Source organism: Hypomesus nipponensis, chromosome 22 (genome assembly GCF_054491055.1).
Source record: "Hypomesus nipponensis isolate SF chromosome 22, ASM5449105v1, whole genome shotgun sequence".
NCBI classification, from domain to species: domain Eukaryota; kingdom Metazoa; phylum Chordata; class Actinopteri; order Osmeriformes; family Osmeridae; genus Hypomesus; species Hypomesus nipponensis.
In genome coordinates this window covers 9943819-9964491 of record NC_140382.1, presented here as the reverse complement: position 1 = coordinate 9964491, position 20673 = coordinate 9943819, and the positions used below count along the sequence as shown (strand labels likewise).

The following is a 20673-nucleotide window of genomic DNA, read 5'->3' as shown; positions in this document are numbered from 1 at the left end:
GAAACCTCAGGAAGCAACAGCATACTCTAAAACTGCCATTTTCGTTCTTGGTTGACTGTCGGTTAGACTCAAGCGCCTCTCAGCGAGCTGTAGTTTACTGCTCAACAAAGGCGTGGGAATCGAGTTACAGTTTAGAACCTTGTGAAAAAGTCCTACCAGGTTATAAGGGTATCACCCTATCTCGCGATACGCTGGGTCCCACTCCATTATCGTCTATTGTGAGAGTTTTTCTGTTCTCGCGCGACGTTTGAACTTTCCCACGCCTGTTGTTGTGGCGTCTGCCCTCCGTCAGTCGCTCCCCCCTGTTCTCACCCCTTTTTCCCCGTCACACCTCCCCCTCTTTCTCTTTCTGCCTATTCCTTCAGTCTAGTTCCGTTGTCCCGTTGGCTTTTTGTAGGGGGTTGAGGGTGGGATCTCGCGATTGTTGGACTTTTTTGGAGACTGTGGAAGATGGCGCCCGTTGTGACGGGGTAAGTGTTAAAATTCTAAGCAAAATGAAGGAAGAAGAGTAAAAAAGTTTAGTTTAAATGCTTGAAGAGATCGTTACCACTTTATAGTATTTATACTGTAAGAATTTAGTTGATGTTGTTACGGACGCTTTCCAAATTTGTCCCACACATATTGCTACTTTTGTATTAATGTTGGGCCACTAGTTCGGCAACGAATCTCAACCCTTCTCCATAATATTACTCAGTTAGGTTACCTAATAATTTTACATGACTCAAATAATATATGTAACTGTATCTCTTTGTTATATTAGATAATTATCATTATTGGCTTGGGAATTATCCGCCCGAGATTTGTTGTGGAACAAAGTGTCGTAAATGTTATCGTGCTTGTCCTGGGAAAAGAAACAAAGCTTATAGACACGTACTTTAATTATGTGCCACTTCTCTCTATTACCACCTGCTGCAGAAACTACTCTGCTTCTTTTACTATAAAATATTTTTTCTTACATAACTGATTATTGTTCATTTAAGGGGAAATAATGACAGTAGAGCTGCAGTATGATGCTTTATAAGAAGAAACATGTGTGTTGAAAGTAAGTGGTGGCATATTCAATACAGGAAGGTTTTTGTTTTGTTTACTTCCTCTGCAGGAAGTTTGGCGAGCGACCTCAACCTCAACGTCTGACAAGGTAACACCTCCAAACAATAATTTCCCAGTCAAAAGAAAGAACAATACTACAGTGATTGTTTGTTTTGTGTTCTGGAAATTCTTGAATGTTTCTGAGAAGAATGGTGACACAACTGAGGCCATCGTATAACTAGCAATATAACGTCTTAGTTGGTCAGGTGATTGTTGGAATCGTGGTTTTGTGGTTTCCCCACAGAGAGGCTATGAGGAACTACCTAAAGGAGAGAGGTGACCAAACTGTACTCATACTGCACGCGAAAGTTGCTCAGAAGTCTTATGGCAATGAGAAAAGGTGTGTAGGTTGCGTGTGTTGTGCATCAGAGAGCGTGAGAAAAAACCCTACATAGTAAAAAGCATGTGTAGGCATGCTGTGTTCAAGCCAGTTTCTTCATGTGTGCTTCATGTGACCCACCCCACACACAGGTTTTTCTGCCCGCCTCCGTGTGTGTATTTGATGGGTTGCGGCTGGAAGAAGAAGAGGGAGGAGATGGAGAAAGATGGCTGCTCAGACCAGGAGGCCCAGCCCTGTGCATTTATCGGCATCGGCAACAGCGAACAAGAAATGCAGCAGCTCAATCTGGAGGGGAAGGTAGCACGCGCGCACACACATGCACACCACCGCGTATATACTCGAAGACATCTGAATTATCAAGGGCTTCCGGCAGTGTCCGTCTCCTTTCTTTCATTCAATATAATGTATTCTTAGCTACAATCATACACCTCGTAGTGTTGTATTCACACAAATGCACCTGATGACGTCATCCTCACACGCACTTTCTGTCGTCACCTTTCTGTTAGATTCGTGCGCACTAGCACACACCGTGACGCAACAGCAACACTTTTTATCTCTCTCTTGCCGACAGAATTTCTGCACAGCCAAGACCCTGTACATCAGTGACTCAGACAAGAGAAAGCACTTCATGCTGTCAGTTAGGATGTTGTACGGCAACAGCAGCAACATTGGAATGTTCCTGAGCAAGAGAATCAAGGTCATCTCCAAACCTTCCAAAAAGAAACAGTCTCTGAAGAATGCTGACCGTGAGTGTCAACACATGCCCACAATCCATGTTGAAAAGAACATGTACAATAGCCATCTTAGGGATGGTGTTTGTTTGTGTTAGCAGGATGGAGCAGTATTGTGGTTATTCTTCTGGCTGCAGTGGTTTCCTTTATACCTAGATCAAGGGAACGGTGCAATGTTTTAGTTTCTCATTTTGACGCGTCACTGTCTCTCTCCCCCCTCTCTGTTTTTCTCTTGACCCTCTCCCTCTCTCTGTAGTGTGTATAGCGTCGGGGACCAAGGTGGCATTGTTTAACCGCTTGCGTTCTCAGACGGTCAGCACGCGCTACCTCCACGTAGAAGGAGGCAACTTCCACGCCAGCTCTCAGCAGTGGGGAGCCTTCCACATCCACCTTTGTGAGTCCCACTTTACAAACCCTTTCACTCTGGGAATTACACTCAACTAGCCCTAACACTTCTGCATCCACCTCCTGAGTTTCGTGTTCATCAAAGTTGAGCATATGGATGAATGTTGGACCACAAAAACATCTGCCATGTTATATTATCTCTTTGCCACCATTTTTTTTTCTTTCTCTCTCTCCGTTATTTCTTTCTCTCCCTGCCCTCTCCCTCTCTATCTCTCTCCCCCCAGTGGATGATGAGGAGTCTGAAGGGGAGGAGTTTGCGGTGAGGGACGGCTACATCCACTATGGCCAGACAGTCAAACTGGTGTGTTCTGTGACTGGCATGGCCCTGCCCAGACTGGTGAGAAAGCTTCTTTGTGTGTGTGTGGGTGAAGGCGGACAAAGCTAAATCCTACTCTCATGTTTCTGTAAGGTCAAATGACTTGAGTGACCTTTTGTGTGTGTGTGTGTGTGGGTTCAGGTGATCCGTAAGGTGGACAAGCAGACCGCTCTGATGGATGCAGACGACCCAGTTTCCCAGCTCCACAAGTGTGCCTTCTACCTGAAGGACACAGAGAGGATGTACCTCTGCCTCTCCCAGGAGAGGATCATCCAGTTCCAGGTATGCACACACACACACACACACACACACACAGCTTACGCATGTACGCACCCACCCGCATGCACACACAGCACACCTGCGCATGCACACACTCACACACGCATAGAAATACACCAACACAGAAATACAGAGATAATCTCTGTGTCGATCAGTGAGCTACTAGCAGTGATGATGTTGACTGAAGTTTTGACCTCATTACTGTGTAAACACTGCTGCAGTCCCATTGTTATGTGTCCGGCCAAAGCCATCCGTTGTTAGACTTCACTGGTCAGTGAGTCATTTTGATATGGACATGCACATCACTCATCCTCCTCTTCCAGGCCACACCCTGCCCCAAAGAGACCAATAAGGAGATGATCAACGACGGTGCTTCCTGGACCATCATCAGCACAGACAAGGCAGAGTACACCTTCTACGAAGGCATGGGCCCGGTGCCCAACCCAGTCACCCCAGTCCCTGTGGTGGAGAGTCTGCAGGTAGCTCTCTCAAACACTCGCACACACACACACACGCGCACACACACACCCACACACACATTGATGCTGTCTGTTGGTTCCATAGCTGAATGGAGGAGGGGATGTGGCCATGTTGGAGCTGACAGGACACAACTTCATCCCTGAACTACGAGTCTGGTTTGGAGATGTGGAGGCCGACACCATGTACAGGTCTGTGGGTTTTTTGCTCAAAGAGGTTAGATGAGACATGTCCCGTGTCTCTCAAATCATCTCCGTTTTTTTTTTCCTCATCTGGGTTTCTGTCTAATTGGGTCTCTCGTGTGTGTCCAGGTGTGGGGAGAGCGTGCTGTGTGTGGTCCCAGACATCTCTGCCTTCAGGGAGGGCTGGCGCTGGGTCCGCCAGCCCGTCCAGGTTCCCGTCACGCTGGTGCGCAACGACGGCATCATCTACTCCACCGCCCTCACCTTCACCTACACCCCCGAGCCGGGCCCACGGCCCCACTGCAGCGCGGCCGGCGCCATCCTCAGAGCCCACAGCACCTCCTCATCCTCGCCCACGTCGTCTTCCTCCCCCTCGTCCTCGTCCTCGCTGGGGGGCATGGGGGACGGACAGGGGGGCTACGCCACCAGTGGCTCCACCAGCAGCATGTCGTCTGCATCGGTGATGTCGGTGTCCTCGTAACGGAGTGTGCGTGCGTGCGTGCGTGTGGAGGCTAATGGACCTGTATGGGACTATGTACTTGATGACCATTTGAAGGAGCACTTGAGCTGAGAAGAAGGATGAAAAGACATAAGACTTTGAAACATCTTTCTGGTGCCTCTGGTGCCCGCGTGTGGCCGTTATTGGAAATGAGCGATGTGTCGGACTTGACTCATAAGGGATTTCGCTTACGTTTCTTTCATCAACCACCTCACTTTGACAAAAGCCTGTTTTGTAAAAGGAACTTTTTTTTATACTACGGTCGTTTGTGAACGACTTTCACCACACACCTTTTCTATTGAGGATGTTCCAACATGAGGGCTTGAAGATGTACTGCTTGTGTGCAAGGGAAACCTGTGTGGGGAAAAAACATTATTATGGTAACAGTTTCTATGGACCAAGGAATATTATTATATTATTATTTTATTCTTATGATATTTTATAAGCTTTAGCTGAGGTACAATTTCACTTTTTTGTATTATAACTTTATAGTAATTGAAGTACACTTTTGTTACCAAATAGATTTGATTTACTTGTTTTCTTCTCGCATTTGAGACATTTCTGTCTTTAAGGGGGGTAGGAAAGTAATGTGTGCATCTTAAGTTGTCTAAACTGGTTTCCTCTCCTTGTCTCCTCCAGTTTTACAGACATACAAGAGTAGTGAGGAATGAGAGCAAACTCACACTTCCACTACACTGCCATTACTTCCTGTTTCTTCCGGTCAGGTGAAGGTGAAAGAAAACTGTTAGCTTGGGCTGTCACTAATAACTGTTCTGGTAGTCGAATATTTGTTCATTCACTCAGATAAGAAAATAACAATAATACAAATTGAGAAAATATTGCCTTCCAAATTTTACCACTGGAAATTCAAGAGCTGTAATATTACTGCATAATCATGTAACTAACATATAATTAAAGATTTTTAATCTTACAATTATAAAGAGGACCTTCACAGTGCAATGGACTATTCACGGCCACTGTGGAGGGTTGAAAGTAATTTAAAAAATCTATTAATTAGCACAATACTCAAATACCATAATAGTTGATGGTAACAGCCCTAGAAACACCCTTAGCCTATTGAGACACCTCAAAGTGGTGTTTATTTGCATAGCTGCCTTAGTTGTTTCTGGCCAATCGCTTCTGTCTATCATAATTTTTTACAACAGTCATTTTTTTGTTGTTGAAAGTGTATATGCGGTTATGATGTTGTTTTCTACACTATCAGTGTATGTGGGAGACCTTCAGAAAGGAAGGCCTGTATTTTCTAATCAATTTTTCCTTTTTGTTATATAAGTGAATGCCCAAATCCAAACATATTCCTCTAACCTCTCCAACACCCCTTTGCCACTAAGATGTTCTGATTGGTGGAGGCAGGTTGGATCTACTCCCACCCTGGCCCCTGATAGGTCATGAGGAGTTCTGTCTTTCTGCTTGGCACCCAACCTTTTAACATCTCCTAAAGCAAGGAGTAAGGGGCTAATGGTCAGTTTTGGACCAGGGCCTAATTCTTTCACAGAGAGCTTTAAAACACCAAGTCTGCCTTTAGCCTTCTATAGCACCCCCAGCCTTTGTCTAATGTCTGATGATGTGTTTGCATTAGGAGGGTCAAAATAACTAAAGTCACTAAATTAGCTGTACCTGTGTCTTGCTAAGCTAACGCTAATGTGCAGTGCAAGTTACTGCTAAAAGCTAAGATATGGGTGACGAGCAAAAGCTATGGGGTCTTTTGAATCATGTTGTCTTAAAACCACTACCTACGAGAAAGAGAAGAGGCCTCTCTTCCCTCTGCTAGCTCCTTCCTCTTGCTGTCTACTGAGTAGTTAACATACAATAACCCCCTCATAGAACTGGCTTAATGAACAAAGTCTTCAGCCTGTATTTTGGAAAAGAGGGATCATTTTGTTCTTGTTAGCATTCACAGCATGAAAAGCATATACAATGTGTACAATGTCACATGTCAAAGGAAATGTTTTTAAACGGATAGATTCCACACCAGCGATGTGTCTGCTTGGTAGTGTGGTCCTGGACCTCAACATGGTGGTGAGGTCGTCACCAGCTTCACCCATCCATGGTGGGGCTCACTCTCTCTGCCATCTCTCTTCTGCTCACTGTCTTCTTGTTTGACTGACTATAAAGTCTTCACACTGTGAATCTCACAAGCACCAGGACAGGAAATAAGAACTATACTCTTAAAATGCCAAAGTAATATTTCTTATTTTAACTTTGTCGTCATGCTGGCAGCTTTTCGTTAGAGTCAGAGAGAGAATCATTTAATTCCTGTTAGAACTCAATGATGGGTAATTCAGTGGCCATTGTTTTGTATATCATTTTTTTCTAATTTCTTTCTCCTTTCATGTCTTTTCTTTTGAGTGTCATTCTAAAGGTGAGTCTCAGTATTCGCAAGAGAAAGGTCAAGTAATAAAAAAGCAGAAGTTTGCCCCTCTGTATATGGATCTATGTGTGTTTCTTGTGATCAGTCTATCTGCTTATAACAGCTTCCAAAACCACTTCATATAAACGCCACAAAATATACAAACAGACACACTCCTTACAAACAGTGGCAACCTACTTCTTCAAGATCACACAGACACACACACTCCCTCTGGCATAGTGATTGACACCTGTCACCTGTGCATGTTCTTCAGAATAGACAGAATAGAGGTCAGCCCTACCTTTATTTATAGACTCCTCGGAGGGGCTCAGGGAGGAAAGATGACACTGTGTTTCTGTTACCATGAGAGTGTGTGTGTGTGTTTGTGTGAGAGAGAGAAAGCAAGAGTGTGTTAAGCCTCTATGGTCTATGTTTGAGAGGTAGATCCTTGTCTAATCTAGAGTCTGGACAGGCTGTGCAGAGCAGATGAGTGTGTGTGTGTGGAATGTGGCCTCGTAAAACTTTTTCTAACTGACTGCATCTCCTAGCAGTCCTGATATAGATGTTATTAGAGAAGGTCTATCAACAGCTGCAGAATACTAACCCCATCCCGATGCTGCTCAGATCCGCGAACACGCGTACAAGTCGTTGGATTCTTGGAGTTGGTAACTGTCTCTCACGCGGATCTGACCTGGATATGTAGACCACGCGTATCGTGTTCTAAAGTGTTTGTGCAAGCTGTTGGGACAACTGTCGTTCATGCTCTGTATGTGAGTGTGCCGGTTCCGCGCAATCGCGTCACAGCTTTACGCAACTGTGCTATACTGCCGCGAAGCCCTGGACGGGAAGAAGAGTTAACAGGGAGAGATGTATGGAAAAGTACGGAAAGTTTACGTCTTTATAAAGAAAAACTAAGAAAGGCGCAGCACAAGGACATATCGGCAAAGCACGTTTGCACTACTCAGACGACGACATGCATTTTTTAAAACCCGTTGGATGTCTTGGTTCGTCTTGAAAGATGTTGGACTTCAGAGCACAAGTTTAATGTTGATGCCACTGGAGTTTAGGTAGAAACGAGTAATTGGATACTAGATTTTTTGGGTTGGTCCATATCTGGTGGTTGCAGACACAAAAATTGCCATATGAAGTATTTTTGGAATTATATGATGGACAATATTTTCAGAATTGCCAACTATTTTGGCCAATAGGTCTGATGAAGTTATCTGGTTGCGTGACAGCTTGCTGGATGACATGAGTCCTAACGAGCTCAGGAGTTTATAACAGTGGCGTTTAACAAATGGCACCAGTTTTCATTTCCTAATCGTAATACTTGGTTTCTCAACTGAATCATTAGCGTCATCTTGCCTCATTGGTGCCGTTAATAGACACCGATCGCATGACACTGTTGCGCACGGCGTTGCACTCGCTGAAGAGGAGTTTGTTTGTGTACATCTGTTTGGTGGATCTTCTGCGGCAGCCTCGGGGCCAACAGCTCTAGAAAGCCCCAGCCATGATGCCCACATCCCAGGCTCAGCTCTTTTTCCTCCGCTTAGTGCTCTTTGTGGGCGCGCACACGATTGCAAGCGTTTACAGTGATAACCACTACCGATTCCCCTACCCCGATGAAGAAGCAATGTTTGACTCTGAAGGTAAGTTGCCTCGCCGTCGACAAAAGGTGCCAAGTGACAAATCACTGGCAAGGGTTCATCGAGGTCTCTTGGGGACACAAACAAATGGTTGTATCGCAACCAGGATTTTCTTTTGTCATATTTATCTTCATGTTTAGAATATATTGTGTGCTGGAGAGCTAAAAAGACTACAGATCCAGCAGAGGGTAGGGGAGACTCTAGTAGCCACTTTCCATGTGATGGGATCCGTTTGGGGGTATTTAAATGAAATGACAGAATCCTGGGGATGGACACTTGTAGACCTATCTGTCAGAAAGGAATCTAAGGGAATCATCTCAGATGAATCTTATGTTCAGAATACACAGCCCACTTCAGATGTACACCCAGACCTGTGCGTATTGCAGAGGTCGGCTTTGGAGATGACTTTCGACCTGTGTGTGAGGCCATGGAGCTGAGGTGCATGAATTTAAGAGAAAGGCTAGTTTAAAGTTTATACACTGACTATGAACTCGCCTAGAGCATTCCCAATACTGGTTGGCTGGCTGACTGGCCGGCTGACTTACTGACAGATTGACAAACTGTTTGTTTGCTCGTCGACTAACTGATGCTTTGTGCGTGTGTAGACCCGTGTGTGGTGGTGACTCCTCCCTGTATGAGCGAGTCTGACCGCTACAGTCTGGAAGCCTTAAGGAACATCCACAGGGAGATGGACGACGACAAGGACGGAGGGATCGAGGTGGAGGAGAGTGTGGAGGTATGGGAGGTATCCCCCTTCTCTCATATCATTTTTTGTCTGCTGTGGTCGGTCAACGCGCCGGTATACTGTTCATGGAATGTTCCAGGTTCATTGAAAGCAGCAGGCATGCTTGTGCGATGTTTGTGTCTGTGAGAATGCGTGTGGGTCATGCGTGTGGGTCTCAGTGTGGTGCAGCCAGTATCTTTTCACCAGGAGAGTGGGTAGCTCCAGTACATGTGGGAGTGGTAGAGGTGCTGGATCAAGAACTACTGAATGTCGGGACGTTCCAGAATGTGGTTACGGCTACATTATCCCGGGGCTCAGGTTGCTGTTACCATAGATACTAGGGGGGAGAGGTCCACCCATCTGAAAAGTGGCTCTGAATTCCAATAGCCATCACATGAAGACTCTGGTTACAGCCAAGGATGGATTCCAAGACAGTGGACACACATACTCACGCATACACATACACACTCATATTTCTTTTAAATACATTTCAGTCATATTAATTGAATACCATGATACAATGGACTCTCATAAACTCAAGGAACAAATGGACTACAACTCTATTCTGTCCCCCCTAAAACTATAAAGTATTTGAACCTTGAAACACCCAATTTGATTTCCAAAGACAGCAGTGGGACTTGTCTAGTCATAACACTTGACCCAATACTTTGAAAGTTCACAGACCCCCACCCCCATTCCACTTCCCTCACTCCCTCTCTCCCTTTTCCTTTCTCTCTCCTTCCGTCTGCAGTTCATCATAGAGGACATGAAACAACAGCAGACCAATAAACACAATAACCTCCACAGGGAGGATCAGCACATCACTGTAGAGGAGCTGTGGAGATGCTGGAAGTCCTCAGAAGGTACTGTGTGTGTGTGTGTGTGTGTGTGTTTGTACGTATCTAGAAAGTATTTACAGTATGTGAATCTCTTTCCAACTTCCCATTTTCTTCCCCTACCCCTTCCCGCTCTCTCTCCATCCCTCCTCTCCCTCCCACTCACCCTCTTCCAGTGCATAACTGGACTCAAGACGATGTTCTAAGCTGGCTCAGGGACTTTGTGGAGCTGCCTCAGTACCAGAAGAACTTCAAAGAGTTCAGAGTTGATGGGAACACCCTCCCCAGGTCAGAGCAACCAATTATCAACCTCTGAGAAGCATTCCGTTAGAACTGCATTCAATCAGATCAAAGTAGTAAATATTTGTTTACACCCAAACCTCAAGTCCCATAATCCAACCAGTGTGGGTGTTGTTGCTGTGTGTGAAGGATTGCAGCAAATGAGCCATCATTCCTGAGCGGTCAGCTGAAGATCTTTGACCAGAGAGACAAACAGAAACTCAATATCAAAGCTCTGGACGTTGTGCTGTTTGGACCAATTACACGTACGAGCACACAAACACCCAAACCATTATCATTAACATCACTATCACCATTTAACATTGTACTCTGGCCTCTCCACTGGCCCCCTCACATTTTCCAGGGCCACCCCATAACTGGCTGAAGGACCTGCTGCTGATGGTGTCAGTGATGATGGGAGTGGGTGGCTGCTGGTTTTCCCGGGTCCAGAACAAATCCAGCAAGATACACATCTCCAGAATGATGAGAGACCTGGAGAGTCTGCAGAGTGCTGAGCTCAACCTCAGCGAACTGCAGGAACAGTGAGTACACAGTGTGTGTGCGCGTGTGTGTGTGTGTCCGTGTGTGTGAGGCTAATAGGTCTGCCTCCTCCCCAGATTGGAGCGGGCCCAGGAGGAGAAGAGGAATGTGGCGGAGGAGAAGCAGAACCTGGAGGAGAAGATGAGAGATGAGATCATGGGGGCGCAAGAGGAGGCGCACCGCCTCTATGAGCTGAGAGCGGGCGCTGTCAGCGAACTAAGCCGCCTGAGATATGCAGAAGAAGAGCTCGAACAGGTAGGCTCATGGACTCCGCAGCCGTCCCTTCCTGAATAGAACGGTAGCCACATACTTAGTTGGTTTGTCGGCTCTTCTATTCAAAATCTTTTTGATTGTACTTTGTATTCAAAGTCTCAACCAATTACAAAGGCCTGTTTTGTGTGCCAAAACGCCAATGTGTGTGTGTTTGAATGTGTGTGTGTGTGTCCAGGTGCGGGGAGCATTGAAGAGGGCAGAGAAGGACATGCTGGCCAGTTGGACGGTTCCTGAGGCCCTACAGCTGTGGCTGCAGCTCACCCACGAGGTGGAGGTCCAGTACTACAATGTCAAGAAGCACAGAGCAGAGCTCCAGCTGGCCGTTGCTAAGGAGGAGGTAGGGAGGAAGGGAGGGAGGGGGGAGAGACAAATGTGGATGGACAGATGGATGGTGGAATAGATGTCCTGTCTGTATTCAGAATACATTTGCATGCCTGTCTCCGTCCAGGCAGAAAAGATCAAAAAGAAGAGGAGTTCAGTTCTAGGGACTCTTCATGTTGCTCACAGCTCCTGTCTGGACCAGGTGGACCAAAAGATAATGGAGGCTAAGTGAGACACAAACATGAGCACAAACACAGATGAGCACACACACACACACAGTCACAGATGAGCAAACACACACACACGCATGCAGACACACGCACACACATGCATACAAACAGACACTCCTATGAATAGTCTGTTTGCATATCAGTATACTTTATTGCTCAAGGAAAATGACAATCATATTTATTATATAGAACTTTATAGAGAAGTAGAGAGCGAGAGAGCGAGAGAGCGAGAGAGCGAGAGAGAGCGAGAGAGCGAGAGAGAGCGAGAGAGCGAGAGAGAGCGAGAGAGCGAGAGAGCGAGAGAGAGAGAGAGAGAGAGAGAGAGAGAGAGAGAGAGAGAGAGAGAGAGAGAGAGAGAGAGAGAGAGAGAGAGAGAGAGAGAGAGAGAGAGAGAGAGAGAGAGAGAGAGAGAGAGAGAGAGAGAGAGAGAGAGAGAGAGAGAGAGAGAGAGCATGAATCCCATACATAACTCACACACTGCTGTGTCCTCCATTCAGGAACTCCTTGTCAGATGTGACGGCCTGTCTTCGAGAACGGCTGGTCCGCTGGCAGCACATCGAGCGTCTGTGTGGCTTCACCATCATAAGGAACACCGGCCTGGCCAGCCTCACTGCTACACTCTATGTTGATGCCAACTTGGTTATGTCCCGGGTGCCTGTGCAGAACTACTCCTGCCATAGCTCTGTGGAGGACCTGCCGGAAGACTCTTCACCCATCCCCCCTCAGATACCTGGTAGGGAACTAGTGGTGGTGGGGATGACGGTGATGGTAGTGGTTGTTGTGCTGCTGCTGCAGATGATGATGATGATGATGATGGTGGTGGTGGTGATGAGGCATGTTCATGTTATAATTTAGTATTTGTACATGCACTTTAATTGATGAATATAAAGACAAAAAAGGTTTTGCCATTGAGAGACTTGACCCCTCCCCACTTCAGTTCCTCCCATCAAACGCTCCCCTCGGAGCCTTGGCTCCACTGTGTGCCGGTCTCGTCGCCCTGGCCTCATTGCCCAGACTTCCTCCATGATGTCCTCCGACCCTGACCTACTACTGCCCAGTCATGCCCCGCTCCCCTGCTTTGAGGAGGAGGAGGCCACTAAACTGATAAGGTCTCAGCTGAGACAGTACGTCATTGGCTGGTATCTCCAGTCCTTAGGCTTGTAATGTTTGATTGGATACTCAATGTTGTGTTACACTGAAATGGAATGTCTAACTTTCTCTTTTTCTCCTTCATTGTTCTATTTTTCCTCTTTCTCTTTCTCACATTGGATCTCTTTCTCTTCACTCCTTCCCGGTCATTCACCCTGGTTTTCCACTACTTTGTTTCTCTTGATCCTTTATTTCTCTCTCGCTGTCTCTCGCTCGCTCGCTCGCTCGCTCTCTCTCTCTCTCTCTCCTCCCTTCTCTCTGGCCGTCTTCTATCCCTCTTTTTTTATAGAGAGCCTCAGGAAATGTTCACAGATGCCGACTTCATGACTTCGCCCCCTGTTGGCAAGATTTTCCCGAGTGCATCTGTTGATTCCGCCCCTTGCAAGATCTACCATGACGAGGCAGATATGTTTGATGACGCCCCTGTGAGGAAGACCTCCAGAGAGGAACCGGAACCTACAGTGGAACCTCCCATCTGCATGTCCCCCAGAGAGGAGGTTGGAGCCGCCGTCGGAAAGACGCAGAGAGACAAGATGGACGCCACAGCAGACACAGCCTCACTGAGGATGCCCAAGGACAAGTGGGAGCCCTCCGTAGACATCCTTTCCAAGAAGACCTTTAGAGATGCATTTGAGGTTTCTATGGACTCCACCAACAGAAAGATGCTCAGAGAAGAACGAGAAGCTTCTACCAAGATGGGGAGCAACAAGTTCTCAAGGGAGTCCATGGGGGGATCCATGGACAGCTGGTTGCAGCAGGAGGAGTGTTTATTGGATGGCACTTTCAGAAGGATTTCTAGAGAATCTATGGGGGTGTCCATGGACACAGGTTTTAGGAAGTTAATAAGGGACAAAGATGGATCTTCAGATACTTCCATGAGAGTAATTGCCAAGGACAAAATGATGGACCCTATTAGCATCCCGGTTAGAAAGACTTCCAGGGAGGAACTTGAGTTCTCAACTGAGTCACTCTCAAGGAAAATGCTTCCAAGGGACAAGATGGAAATTCTCATAGACACGTCTTCTCGTTTGTTGTCCAGAGAGATGCCAGACTTCTCTATGGACTCCTCTGCTGCTAGGAGGATCTCTAGAGATGAACTTGACATGCCTGCAACCTTAAGTCGGAGGAGGATTCCCAGAGACATGATTGACATCTCTGTAGACACGTCTCCTGGGAAGATCTCCAGGGACAGGGTGGACGTTGTCCTGGAATTGCCCAAACGGAGGATATCAAGGGAGGAGTTTGTGGTTCAGGAGTCAGGCTCCTCGCCTGGGCGAATGGCACAGCCTGACCTTACCTTAACCTCGGTGTCATCATGGAAACCACCCACCGAACCTTTGAGCCGGCTTGTATATGACGGGATCCTGGAGAAATGTGTTTCCATGCCAACCACTACAACCCCAACCGGCGCAGATGAGCTTATTGCCACGGCCCCAATGTTGACCGAAAGCCTGAAAGCAGGAGAGGAAGACCTGACAGCACTAGGTGTGGCTGCCACCCCTCACAACCCCCCTCCCTCAGGGAGGGAGGGGAAGCCTAAGGACAAGGAGAAGAGTAAGAAGACGTCCAAACTGAAAAATCTGTTCAAGAAAAAGAAGGATTCTGCCTCTGACCGGCCACCACAAGGAGGCCTTCAGAAACTCTGACACTTTACCATCTCTTTCAAACACTTTATTTAAACAGGAAGTGTCCTGAGGGTTGGAACCTCCTTTGTGAGGGAGACTTGCAGGAAAGAAAAACTTTTAGAAAACATGACAACATCTCAAGTCTTTTTTCCCCCTCTTTAACATTCATTTTCAGGACGTTTTTTCCAGACACTGGCTCTGTTTGTTGGGACTCTTTCTCTTTGCCTGACTGCTTTTAGGTTTCTTTTCAGGAATTTTTTTATATAATACCATTTTATATAATATTGATTAATTGTCGTCTTTGTGATGAAGTCTTAAGCAGAAGGATGATAGGTGGTATTTTTAGCTTAAAGCTTGTGTTTTGCTACACTTTGTTTACATTAAGTAGACTGAACATTCTCCTGTTCAAATCTGTTTAGGTTTTTCTGTGTAATCCAAACAGCAGAGTTTGGAAGAGAAGTTTTAAGTATTTTGGGTTTCACGACATTTGAATAGTTTCTAAGATGTGTTATTAAAAGCTTCACCAATCTTTACCGAAGGAGATTCTTAAAAGTATGTCATTTGAATGGATGCAAAAAAGATTAACTTAATTTTAATTATTTTTTATTTGTAACTATTTGTTTATTTTGATGGAAAGTCATTGCTGTTGTTTTTTTGTTGTTTAATTGTTAAGGGACAACATTGGTAACCTAAGGCAGTTTCTTTCAAATCTGATTGACATTGAATTGATAAATAATTTGATAATCTTTTTTAAATGCATTTGTTCTCATATATAGTGACATATTTTGTTTTCTGACAAACTGGTTTCTCTTGAAGGTCCTGGAAGGAAAAGGAAATGCACTGTTTTATTTATTGAAATGGGAGTCAGTTAATCATGTATTGTGACTTGTTGACATATTGTTGGATTCATATTGAAATAAATGTTGATAGATTTACCCGCAGTGTGGATTTGTTATTTTTCCTTTTTTCTTGTCCTCAGAATTGTATGATAAAATAATAGAAGTGTTGTGTTGCAGTACAGGCAATAAGTAGCACCCTGATAGGAAGACAAAGAGAGATTTAACCACAACCGTGCAGTTAGCCACAACCTATCAAATCTGTAGAGTTACCACATTCTTCCTTTTCCTGACTAGGAAGGTGTTACACGCCTTAAACTTACTCTGCTTAGAATCATCTGATGCTGGGATATACAGAACAGACAATAGAGGGGGGTACATTTCATGGCAGGCTTGTATTCTTTCTTGCTAGGAAATGCACCCCCTGCTAACTCTGACTAGGAAAGTGTTCCATGACTGAAACTTACTCTTGTTACTCATATTAGTCCCCTCAGTGTACAGTAAGAATCATTTGACGCTGGGATGTACAGAACAGATACCTCCTTGCCACGAAATGCACCACCTGAAGAGGAAAGTGTTACATGCCTGAAACTTATAGTTATAACTTAAAGTATAATTGTAATGCAAATAAACCAGCCTAACAATGACTTATGCCAAAAAAAGAACAATTAATACAATAACAAAACAATACATTAAATAACATTTAAAAGAGCATTTTCCAGTGTAATCAAATTCTGTTTTTGCAGAGTTTGTTGGAATACTTATTTATACTGTTTGTCTTAGCAGCCAATCTCATCAACCTTTGCCATTACTGTGGGATTTAGGAGAAGGATTAGCCACTATGGGTAACTTATTTTTAAAATCATGGCATATTTTGCTGCTTTTAGATCGAAATCGCTCCCTAAAACCAAATTGCCCTGAATGAAACCAACATTTTTATTTTAGCTCATTATTGCTTATTTTCAATTATGTTGAATATTTTCAATATAATTGAAATTGAATTTTCAATTATGATTCAATATAATTTGTGTCCACTTTAAGTGTCCGTAGTGTCACACCTTTCTCTGGGTAGCTTACCACTAACAAGCTGTATCTCTTTCTCTGTCTCACTCTCTCCGTCCAGGTTCTTTCTAACCTCTTGGTTGACCTCGAGATGAACTTTGACCTCCAGAGAGGTGACGCTGAGGGTGGACATCTGCCGGGTTCAGACCAAGCTCTCCTTCGCCAAGCAGCAGCGAGACAGGTACCGTGCCCGAATGCAGGATGAGCGGAGGGCTCTCAAGGCCCTGGAGGAAAAATGGCGGCGCCTGGAACACGACGCAGCGACGCTGAGGAACGAAAAGAACCTGGTGGAGAAAAAGCTTCTGGCCCTCCAGCAGCAGAACAAGGTCCAGGCTGAGATGAGCGGAAGGAGGTCGCCCTCCAGAGGCGTCTGGCCGCTTGGAAGGACGTGTTTAAGACCAGCCTGGACACCCTGCACATCCGGATAGACAAGCAGCGAGGTGCGTTGCAGGACCTTCAGGAATGCAGCCCAAAGGGAAGCTGAACACATCTCCTCGTAGCTCCTAGACAATCTACCAACTAATTTCAGCCACCTCCCTGAAATTCGTTTTCCCGGTTGAGATGTATACATGCATTTAAATTAAATACAAAATGTGGAAATAAAAACTGACGTGTGTGGCTAACATGCCATGAACTGTAATTCATGATTTCATCCTCTCTCTTTCATCCAAACAATTTATAAGGGGGAATGAACCTGCCACCTCTTGATCTAACCACTGAGTTAAACCCAACTGTAGAATATTAGTAAGCAATTGTTGTTCTATCTATCTGTTCAGTACTGTAAATATGGTACACCCAAAAGAGCTGGGAAATATTTGTAACAATAGAAAAGAAAGCTAAAGAACGAAACTTTTTTACTACAAAATTATTTTCCGTATGATACAAGATTTTCAGCTGCGTAAGGTGCTGTTTGTAATACAAAAACAAAATTGTACCTGAACGGTCTCTGTGTCTTCATGAGGGTTAGGTGCTTTATAATGTTCTTAAAAATATGTTTTTAGTCCCTCTTCGTCACAACCTTTTTCCATTCAATAGTTTCCACGATAAGTGTAGAGAACAGTCAAATTAAAACAGGATTAGACCGAAAGGTCGTTGTGGAGGGGAGGGAGTTCTTTATGAGCCAGGATGCAGGACCTGGGTTCAACGCCCAGGTCGTCGCCCAGACAGTGTGACACGGGTGGATGGTATGAGCGCAGAGAAGATGGAGGGAAAGAGAATGAAAGAGAGAGATGGGGAGCAGACAGGATCACATATGTAACATCAGGGAGACAAAGGAGAGGCGTCGGGGGTTAAAGGGTCCAGACATCCCATCTTGGCCAAAGCTGTCTCCCAGCTGTTTGGGTCACCTGTTTATTAAAAGGGTACGTATTTCTCCACACACACAGAAGAACAGACAGCTTCATATGGCCCACAAGAGAAGGTGCTTTAATTTCAAATTAGGTAAAAGTTTTTAGACATGCAACAGTTAAACAATTAATCAAGCCAACAAAAGGTGAATCTTGCATTCATATGAATGAATTTGTATCATATAAAAAACATGTACAAGTACAAACTTGTTACGTTTGTTTAAAAGGTTTAGATTATACAGGACAGAGCATTGATCAGAGACCTGGAACCCAGGAAATGCAGCCACAGAAACAGCCTGAATTGCTGCAGCAACTTAAGTTGTTTGTTATATCAGAACATTTCCTGTGATAATTTCTATACAGTTAACAGAAACTGTTGTGATATGTGTGTGCGTCTCTGTCACCAAAGTCTCACAAACTCATCTGGCTGGCACAGAAGAAAATCATCTTAAATGTAAGTAAGTCAAATGGATCAAAATCAACAAATTGAAAGAAGAGGACGAGAGGTTCTTTGGGGCTTCCCCGAAAAGGCGAGGAAAAAAGCAACGTGTTGTCTCATTTGCTGTGGATAGTCTTGACTGGCCTGCACACGTCCCTGCCCTAAACACCGTCAAACACAATCGGGATCAATTCTAATACTGGAAGCCAGGCCTAATCACTCAACATCCCTAATGCTATTGTGGCTAAATGGAAATAATTGACTGAAAATTGTCATTCTTTACTGTTTGCATTTAGTCATTTAGCAGAAATACAGGCACATTCTCCCCGAGGCAAGTAGGGTGAAGTGCCTTTCTCAAGGATACAACATCAAATTTGAATGACCCGAAATCAAACCGGTAATCTTCTGATTAATAGCCCGACTCCCTAACTGCTCAGCCATCTGACCCCCTGTTTCAGCAGGATTTCCTATGTGGTTACAGTTGTCTGTTGAAGATATTTATGAAACATTGTATAAAAAATATATGTAATAGTGTATTGTCTTTGACATTGATAGTTTCTTAGACAACCTCTTAACGTGGTTAAAATCAGTTTGAACATCTTCCACCATTATCAAAAGCTGTTGGGGTTTCTCTGTTAGCAATTCAAGCCTCCCGCCTCGAGTTCTATAATAGAAGTGATTAGATTGTTTCAACCTAATGTCAGTCTTTAAAAAAAAGGTCTTGGTTCAAATAGAAAACAGATTAAGTTCTTTGGGTTTTCCCTGCCCCTATTGTTTTCTGTCTGTCTGCCTGTCTGCCTGAGTGCGTGTTGGGTCTTAGTATGGGCTTTCTCTCTCCCTGCACTCCTGTGTCTCGTTCCAATCACTTAACTGTTGTCCATTGTGATCCTCCTGCCTTGTATATATGTGTGCTCCCTTTGTCAGTCTTGATAAACATCTCAGTGATGGTGTCCTAGAGTATTCCCCTCATGCTCTTAAGTTTAAAAAAATACTTCTTTTTTTATGTTGCCTGCCTGCTTCTCCCTGCTCTTCAGTTCACATCCTACTATAACACGCAACACTTTATTTCAAAACAACAGAATTAAGATCACAACATTTCATATACATTCACAATAAATGTTACACAAACAAAACTAAAGTATTTCCAGTCAGCAGCAAAAGTACAAATGGTTGCGTAGCATAGTACAAGTCATTTAGACAAATTAATTTGAATACTGTATCCACAAATGGGTCAACTTGTTTTGGCCCAAAACATCTCCGATTAAACTTCAGAAAAACTGAAAACCAGCACAGGTGTTGGATGCTGCTAGTACATTGTGGTCACTGATTCACTCCACTAGTTTTGACAGCCGAGTAGATAATGGCATCAGAACTCCTCGTCCTACTCGTCCTCTGAGGTCTCCTCTGGCCCTGGCGAATGTCCAGGGCAGCGTAACACAGGTCTCCTTTCCCCTTGGGGTCAGAAGGTCATTCAGTACACAACCTTGATCGTGTCTCATTACTTGGGAGTGTGAAATCTTCTATTGATCTGCCTTGACTATGACTGCATTTAACGAATCTGCAACCCCAAAGAAGGTTAGGTAAGTGTCCTACCTGTACTCTGCTCTCTCCCCTCCTGGAGTCCGGCACGGGATGTCCTCGAGGTTTCTTCGATGCTGCTGACAACCACTCAGCCTTAGTGTGAATGTGAACTTCACTTTAAAAGTATAGCTGTTGCAGGGTGTTTTGTGTTCAGCCAAGCAGTCAATGTGAACTCTAAATGTTATGAGGAAGTGAGAGAACAGAAAGATAGATACTGAACAGGAGTGCGGGGATCGCGAGAAAAGGAGTTTACCGATTGTCCTGCAACAGAAGTAGTAGACCATTGTGGAGGAGAGGATGGAGAAGAGGAGAGCACAGGCAGGACATAGAGTGAGCAGCAGGATCCAGTACAGATTCCGCTCTGGGTCAGGAGGGTTGACCGGTTCTGAGCGACCTGGCTCTGGAACTAACACTTGAATGAAACAGAGAACATACACGTCACATAGACACATTTCCTTCAGTTTTCAATCAAATAACTCATTTAGTGAAGTCTTGTGTCACAATGTGGAGAAAATGACGATAGATGTTCTTACCAAAAGAAAGACTGATATTGACATTTCCATAGCGATAGATTTTCTTCTCTGCAATCTTTTCTTTATCCTCCACCGTCTTCTCCTCAGTTCCACAGTAGTAGAGACCCAGGTCAGACTCGGTCACATTCACAATCAGGAGATCATAGCTTTCATTAGACTGGTTCCACACCAGTGTGAAACCAGGGAAGGGGTTCGCAAGTTTCTCATTTCGCAGACTGTGTCTAGTTATTGTGGCTGTATAGGACGTTGACAGGACCAGAGTAGGCTGGTTCCTATGAAAGCATTTCCTGTACCACACAATGGACACCCCAGTTAGTGCTCTGCAGTCACAGTGGAGAGTAACATTGTCTTCTGGTTGGACTCTCAGCTCCACCTCCACTCCAGAGACACTTCTGTTTCTAGAGGAAAAGGAATCTGGAGAAGGTCAAGTGAGACATTATTGTATCTATAGTTTCTCACAATGATATCATACGAGATGAACATACAAACGCAAATACCCTTAGACTAAACAATATGTGTATGACTAGATGCTCCTCGATCTCAGATAATCTGAGTTATGACTGG

The 20673-nt window shown here is 44.8% G+C and overlaps 2 protein-coding genes across 3 annotated transcripts; both read left to right on the top strand.

Annotated features, from left to right (window-relative positions):
- The first annotated feature begins 325 nt into the window (after positions 1 to 325).
- rbpja (recombination signal binding protein for immunoglobulin kappa J region a) lies at positions 326 to 6763 on the top strand. The gene is made up of 11 exons (XM_084687928.1): positions 326 to 470; positions 1100 to 1138; positions 1334 to 1429; positions 1561 to 1726; positions 2001 to 2175; positions 2417 to 2554; positions 2790 to 2902; positions 3023 to 3163; positions 3484 to 3639; positions 3725 to 3828; positions 3949 to 6763. Exons 1-11 carry the CDS (start codon positions 451 to 453, stop codon positions 4298 to 4300), a joined length of 1500 nt encoding a protein of 499 aa, XP_084544054.1. The 5' UTR covers positions 326 to 450; the 3' UTR covers positions 4301 to 6763.
- A 725-nt stretch (positions 6764 to 7488) lies between these two features.
- On the top strand, positions 7489 to 15247 carry stim2a (tromal interaction molecule 2a). 2 transcript variants are annotated; one of them, XM_084687924.1, is made up of 12 exons: positions 7489 to 8338; positions 8941 to 9071; positions 9811 to 9922; positions 10072 to 10183; positions 10325 to 10440; positions 10539 to 10716; positions 10792 to 10969; positions 11163 to 11324; positions 11436 to 11536; positions 12036 to 12271; positions 12476 to 12647; positions 12977 to 15247. In XM_084687924.1, the coding sequence occupies exons 1-12, from the start codon at positions 8200 to 8202 to the stop codon at positions 14331 to 14333; spliced, it is 2994 nt and encodes a 997-aa protein (XP_084544050.1). In that variant the 5' UTR covers positions 7489 to 8199; the 3' UTR covers positions 14334 to 15247. The 2 variants fall into 2 exon arrangements, with proteins under 2 accessions (XP_084544050.1, XP_084544049.1); XM_084687923.1 differs by having other exon boundaries at positions 7490 to 8338; positions 12476 to 12662.
- Positions 15248 to 20673: the final 5426 nt, after the last annotated feature.